At 33.3% G+C, this 7905-nt stretch overlaps 1 protein-coding gene across 1 annotated transcript in view; it reads left to right on the forward strand.

The window, feature by feature from the left end:
- Positions 1–798: 798 nt before the first annotated feature.
- The window catches only part of mtnr1aa (melatonin receptor 1A a), an 82493-nt gene continuing 75386 nt past the window's right edge, over positions 799–7905 (forward strand). Inside the window, exon 1 of the mRNA XM_028803002.2 lies at positions 799–1245. Coding sequence (XP_028658835.2) covers positions 975–1245 — 271 coding nt within the window. The 5' untranslated portion in view covers positions 799–974. The remainder of the gene's footprint in view (positions 1246–7905) is intronic.

Raw genomic sequence — 7905 nt, forward strand, 5'->3', positions numbered from 1 at the left:
TACAATTCTCAATGGATTATTCAGAAGACCAATTTTGCAGTTACATACAGTGTCCTACTAAAAATATTTAGAATTATAGTAATTCAATTTTAGTAAAAAAAAAAAAAAGAAAGTTTTTTGTGATAACACTTAATGAGCTACCAAGGCACATGTATTAGTCAGATTGGTTTTATTGAGACTTGCAAAATCTTACAACACTGCCTAACACATCCTCTACACAGTCATTAACAGATTTGATGTGTGTTATGAAGCAGTTAAGTGAAAATTTGCACTATAGGAAGCCCTTAAAACTCCTATTACAATTATTTTTCTTTCTTTCTTTTTTCTTTCTTTATTTCTTTCACAATGTAGTGTATTTCTTTATATTCCATAAAGATATGGACGTCCCCTCTCAAATTTAGATGAATCATTCTTACCTTTAATTGTATTACGAAGTTGTTACCAAACAAGCTTCTGCAGAAAAGGATACGAAACAAAATATATATTCTATGTATTTTCACAACTGTAGTAAATAATGCTAAACGCAGTCATGCACGGGTTAGCAGATTTGCATGGACATTAAAGAAAAAAACATTGGGCTTTATTATAAAAGAGAGCACGTTATTAATGTGAATGTGCAAGAAAATATCTGAATGAGCAGAAGACATGAGGCGCAGATGAATGAGCACGACGAGTCCGAGCGAGGAGACAGATGGGACTCGTTCCGGCGGTCCCTTCTCCGCGTTTTCCACATAGGGGCAGCGTTTCCTCGTCCCTCGGAGTACTCGTCTTCAGCACGTGCGAAGGAAAGAGCTGAAGTTCGCGCTGGATGTCACATACAAACAAAGTGATGGGTACACTTGGGGCTGCAAAACTCTAGGGGTTGACACGTGTATTATGGATTAAAAAAAAAGTTGGCGGACAGAAAAAGGAGTTCTGAGGAGCACCATGGCTTCGGCACGCGGAAACAACCAAGAGTGCTGCTAGTGAATGTTATGGTAATATTAAACACGCGAGTCACGCCAAGGTGTCTTCAGCCGACTGAGATAAAAACAACAACAACAAAGGGTGAAAAAGATAAAATGAGCACGAATGGGAGCTTTATGAACAATAATTCGCAGACGCAACCAGATCTAACTTCTGATCGCCCACCTTGGGTTGCCACAACTTTGGGAAGCTTTTTGATTTTTACGATCGTGGTTGATATTTTGGGCAACCTTTTGGTGATAGTGTCAGTTTACAGAAACAAGAAATTAAGAAATGCAGGTAAGGACGACGGCAAAGCATTTTCTATTATTATTATTATTATTATTTTCAGTCTGCTTTATTTTTATATAATTTAACAGTGTTGCACACTTTTATTTTTGGGTAATAAAACGTATGATAGTCGGAATTATTTTTCTAGTTTATTGAAATATTTAGACTATTTTTATAAGCATCGTTTGAAAGTATCACTATTAAAATGGTGAAAACCCTGGATTAGTTTTTAGGATGCTCCCATTTATAGTATGAACTTAATAGTTCTAGACAACCTTCCAACTAAATAATCCAGTATGATCTGCGCCTGGTGCTTTTATAGGAAAAAAGGCCAGTGAAATTTTACTTAAATACAGTCGAAAAGGTGAAAGAGAGTCTCTTTATGTTGACGCTAAATAGGACTGATTTTAATCATTATATTGTACAGTATCTGCATTGGCACGAAATAGATTTTTTGGTAACGGTATCATAAACTACCATGTAGAAAACGTCAGGTGGATGTTTATGTGACCTGAGTACTGGAAATATTTACTTTAGACAAGCATTTCAGTTATGCGACTTATCTTTTATTCAGTTCGCAGTGACTCGCATGCTCTGTGCTCTGTTTGCGCTCCTCATGTAAGGGTATTTTCTTTTTTTTTTTGGAGCGAACCCTCCTTCCAGAGGATTACCCCCACCTTTCATACGCACATATACTGTCTTTTATCTCGTCGATCACTTCAGGAAAATTTTCACAGGTATCTGTGTATTCGGTAAGCCACCAGTGTTTTGCTAAAGCTGAAGAAATAATATAACCTTGCCTGCCCGTGAAGCAATGGATCTACGTTAACAGTTGTCCGAGTCGATACTTATGGAACTGTCAAATGGGTTAACGTCAAATAATTAAACGGTTAAATGCACTGCCTCATACTGCACTGTATATAAAACACATGGCATAAAAAGAGGTGGTGTTATTTATCGACCGTAAAGGTTTACTTTTAAGCTAGTCAAATGCCAGTCGCTAATGTTACTGTTGTACTGAGCGCTCCAGTGAAATGGCTAACAATAGCATGTTTTAAAAGTGCTATAGGGCAGTAGTAGCTAGCAAAATAATCACTTTTTTGACTCAAACCCAGCATTCTTATTCAGGTTTTGGTAAATACACTGATAGAGAATGTATTTAAACTTAAAACATTTATTAATGTGATACATTTAAAAATTGAACTCTCTCATTTAAAGGATGGGTCAATTTTTTATGGACATCTCTCTCTGTATATGTGTATGTAGAGTGTATGTACAGTATATATATGTATACACGTATGTATACTGTATATAATTGAATATCCTTAGATAATCACCAAGGTTTTAATTCTTTCTGAGCCATTAATGTGTTAGATATTGCATACCTGTACTTCAAAATTGTTAAGCAGGCTTGTTAAATGAATGGACCAACAGGGTCTGGAGCCAACACCAGAAGCATCTGATGCAAGGCAGGAATTGACACTGGACTGGTGTTAGTAACTTTTAAATTAGTTTTATATGTTATTAGAAACAATGCTTTCAGTATGATATTTTATGACTAATAAAGTTTTAACTGTCAGATTAAACAGCACAACCAAACTAATCCTTTCATGAGCGTCATGTAAGTGCATTTTTGGTATTTAGAAAACCAAACGAAATGTTCAGAATTGTTTTAATTAAAAAAAAGTATACAATCATTCATTTATTGTTTCTGTATCAACTTTGCCTAGTTCAGTCGGTGAGATGCAAGGCAAATTCAAGCCCTGATTTTCACAGAGATTTTTATCTTATGGATATATACTTGGGAAATTTGTTTTTGAGTGCAATTATTGAAATCTATGTCTGAACTGTCTGAAAATAAGCAACATTAAACATTTGGTGCAGCATGTCACATTTAGTTATGATATCTTGTTTTATCCATTGACATGCTTGAAAAACAGTTCATGTGAATTGTGTGATATTATATTCTTCACTGACTTATGTGCGTATTTTTAATTTTTTTTAACAAATAGTTAAACATATCTAGCATTAAAAGTTACAAACTATATGTGAATTATTAAGATAAAACTCTTTTGATGCTTCACTTAAACCCACATGTACAATATGTATTTTTATTCAATGATTAAAAAGAAAAAAAAAAAACATCAAATGTCTTAATCCAAATCAGGGCCAACATAGGCCAATGGAAGGCAGGAACTGACATTGGACCAGTGCTACTAACTTTAACACTATTTTTATGTGTTATTAGAAACAATGTTTTTTGTAGGATAATAACTAAAGTTTAAATATCTGATTAATTAGTACAACCAAGCAGAAGTTTTCGTGTGATTATGTGTAAAAATGGTTTTGTGTTCATATTATTATTTTCAATAAATACATAAATAAATATTTGTAATTTGTTTGTTTTGGCTTTTAATTAACGATGGTAGTACTTTACCCCTAAAATTTCACAACAAATTAAATACAAATGATCAATATATTATGCAGAAAGTAAAAGTTTGGAACTGTACATACTTATATTTTTACTAAATTCCTTCTTCAACATTAAAAAGTAACCAGTCTTTCCATCCATCTTATTAAACTGGTTAACTAGTTTAGCTGGAGCCTATCCTAGTAAGCATCAAGTGCAAGGCAGGGACAAGGCAAGACAACCATCCTTATTTAAAAGCTAAAAAGGGGTGTCAGCCTTGTGCAAAAACAAAGATAAAGAAGAGATTTCAAAGAGATAAGTGGCATTCTTGCAACAATTCTGCCAAATAACTGATACAGAATATTTCATTTGAAAATATTCATATGTTCATATCAGTTTCATCAAGCTACATTGATTATTAATGATTTATCTTTCTGAGCAGTACAGTATAAGGATGGATGATCACACTGATCAGGAAGCAAAAGTAGATCTAAGGCTGGTAGTAATTTTAGAAGTGCCTAGATGGAAGATGTTACTGTAATAGTAAAAGTGTCATATAACTCTTTAGTTTTTGTATTTTGTTCCTCCATCATGAAGTTAAAATCTAGAATGAAGACCAACCTTCTTGCCATTGCATGTTAGAACTGAGGTTTCAAACACTTTTTTTTTTTAAGTTATATTTTAATCATTAGGTATTTCAAATGTTATTTAAATTACTAGTACTATGCCTTACATTGTGATATATACTGTACTTTAATTTTGTTTGTATATTTAAAGATTCTTCTAGATGGGTCCCCCGCTAGAAAACTTCTAACTGGTCAGAAAATGATTAAGACTTTATGGCATTTACTATTATTGTTATCATTTTTTATTCATTCTCTGTCATGACCGTAAAAGGTTGATAGCAACTTTGAGAACTGTGTGTGTGTACAGTAAAATCAAGCTGTCTTATTGATCTTTGGTTTGGTAATGCAAATCAGCTAGAACTGTTGACCAAAGATAGCACTATTGGGTCGATTAACTTAGGCTGCAGTGAGTTGAATTTGATCTATAAGTGCATAAGAAACACTTTACTTTAACGCTCAACCAATCAAAAAAGCAGAATTCAGATAGACTTTATTGCTCTTGATCCTGTCCTGAAGAAACATTTAAAAAACTAATTTCCTCTAAAGGGAAACTTTGTGTGAGACATTCTGAGCAGAAGTCAGCCATAGTGGAACAATGATTAAAAAAGCATTGAATGCACAGCAAGGGAAGAACCTACTAAAGCCTAACCATTGTCTAATAAAGAGATAATTTATTGATAGTGTGGAGTTACCATTATTGTCACTATGTGGCTATCCTTTACAGATATTAAATCCCTTTAGATGTTGTTGTAAGCTAAGGGCAACAGTTACCACACCAATGCACTGGTCCAACAAATACTGCATACTTCCAATGGCAATTACTGGTATGCACAGGGAACCAAATAAAGTCTGTGTACTATTTTAATGTTGCTGCTATTTCTCTTTCTGACATTCCACATGATAGACTGTCTTCCATATTTTCAGCTGTGTAGAAGTAATGCACCTTCTGCACATCTTGCACCTTCTGCACATACTGACCTCTCTTAAACTGTGTTTTTGATTAATTAGTAAATACAGCAAAGGTGCTGTGTAGGGTAGTCACTTGCTGCATATAAAGTGAGCATAACTCCTGGACACCTTTTATGTACTACATACGATGGGAAATAGTAAAATAAAAATGATAAATGAAGTTAAGTGTCATTTAATAGATTGCATATAAAATATCTAAAAATACTTAAAACTTACAAATAAATACTGGAATAATTGCCAGAAAAATAAAAGTTACAAATATGAATCATTCTTTGCAAACTATTGATATTAAGTTAGCCACCAGCTCTGGAAAACCATACCCCAAGGCAAGATATTAGAAGAAGCAAAGATGAAGAATTTAACAGACAAGTTTAAATGTAGAAACTATTTAATATTTTTTTTTATTTTATTAGAAAAGAACACTCCAGCATTCCAAGAAAACAGAACTTTACATAGTAAAGAAAACTGGTTGATAACAAGCTGTAGAATATGTACACTGTAAACATGAAAAGAATCCTGAATCCCAAGAAAAATAACTTTGAAAACGTAAACAACAATTTGACTTTGGATGTCTTTTCCTATAATTTAAAATATAAGAACATAAGAAATTTAACAAAACGAGGGGAGACCATTCAGTAAGTCAGGCTTGTTTATTTAGATAATCTTTTCCAATATCTCATCCAGATATACTTCTTAAAAGACTGCCAAAGTTTCTACTTCAACAACATGCTGCTTAGTTTGCTCCAGATTCCCACAACCCTTTACGTAAAGAAGTATTTTCTGGCTTCAGTCCTAAACTCCCTTCTTTTAATTTAAATTCATGTTCTTGAGAACATGATTCACTGTTAAGTTGAAAGAATTCTGCTGGATCTACATTTTCATTGTCTTTGAGAAATTTGAACACCTGAATTATGTCCCCAAGCAGTCTTCTCTGCAGGAGACCAAACAGGTTTAATTCAATAAATTGGTAGAGTTTTTGTTAATTTAGAGACTATAAAATGTATTAAATTCATAAAGGAAATTTTGTTGGTGACAGAATATTTATCAACAAAGGACTGTCGGTAAGATGACATTGTTGCAGAAAGAGAATAGAGAAAATTTAGGAGGCTTTTTTTTTTTAACTAAAATAAAGGGAGTAAAAATGTGCATATAAGGACCTAGAACATATGGGAGACTTTGGGACCAAAGTTTTCAGAGTGTCCAGTATAATTGCACCTCACCCTTGTGAGTTGACAGAATTCTCGGGGCAGTAGAGTATGTTCCTGAAAATAAGAACATCATTTAAAGATTTATCATAAATGTGAAACCAGTTATTTGCATTTTAACAAGTACAGATATTTGTAAGAAGGTTTCATTAAAAGTAAATAATAGATAGAATTTTAAAGGATACATTTGGTAGTCAAATTTATGGCAAGCATTAATTTGCTACAGGAAACTGTGTTCTTCAGTGAAGTATTTTTAATAAATGTAAAAAAAAATTGCAGCTAGGTTGCACATATCACTAAATATAACCGGCAGCACTTGCAGCAGTAAGCTCTGCCATAGGTAAGCAGCTAGACTAACAGCTGGCCATTTAGCTGAGCTATGGAGCTTGCTGCTTGTAATTCCCAATGTCCTAGGCACGTGTCCCAGCCATGCCAATCTCGGGGAGTGTATCCATTAAGAGGGAATGTGACACATATAAGAAATTTCTTAACAAAGACTGCATGTGTTTCACAATCATAAGTGGTTTAATTTTGTACCTTCGTTATGCCTTTTCCAACACCATGTAGGATTTTTAAAAATAAGGTCAAACTACTATAAATACTTAAACAGTTTAAACATTTTTAAATTTTCTGTGTTTTGTGATTCCAAGTTCAATACTATTATTTCATTGTCATTTTATAAATAAGTTTGAAGTATTTTTCTGTTAAATAAGCAATAAAGCATTGACAGATATTTTTAATGGCAAGTTCTGACTAAACTGGACATCAGCAGGAAAGACACTTGTTTATAAATTGAAACCTACATATAATGTTATTGCTGGGGACTGAGAGTGAGTAATTCTTCATAATTATTGTATAACTTACATTTTTATACAAATGACTAAAACAGAGATGAAAAATGGACATCTAATCAGCAGTTCTAATCAGGTTATGCAGGACTAAAGTAATAGTTTTTAGCATGGATTTAAAAATGGAGATAGAAGGAACCTCTGTTATATAAGCAGGCAGGTCACTCCACACCTTTTGGACCATGTAATGAAAAGCTTAACCTCTCTCTATTATTTTGTTTGTCCTTAGAATCTTTAGTAGGTCAGTATCTTTGGATCTTAGTACATGTTCTAGTTTTTAAGTAATGATAAGTTCAGATAAGTAAGCATTACCTTGCCCATTTAAGACGTTATAATCAAGAAGGAGCATTTTTTAAATCTGTCCTTAGCTTAACTGGAAGGTAGTGTAAATACTTAAGAACAGGAGTTATGAGGTCATACTGTCTAGCTCTTATAGTGATTCTTGCTGTAGCATTTTGAATTAGCTGAAATCTGCATATACAGTGTAGAACGGCTTGAATAGCTAGTGAATAACCCATTGCAGTAGTTAATACTGCTAGAAATAAATGCATGAATTATTTCTCAGTATCCTGTAAGTAGAAACCATGTCAAACACACATGATAATATCCAG

This window comes from Erpetoichthys calabaricus, chromosome 5, assembly GCF_900747795.2.
Source record: "Erpetoichthys calabaricus chromosome 5, fErpCal1.3, whole genome shotgun sequence".
Classification (NCBI taxonomy): Eukaryota; Metazoa; Chordata; class Cladistia; order Polypteriformes; family Polypteridae; genus Erpetoichthys; species Erpetoichthys calabaricus.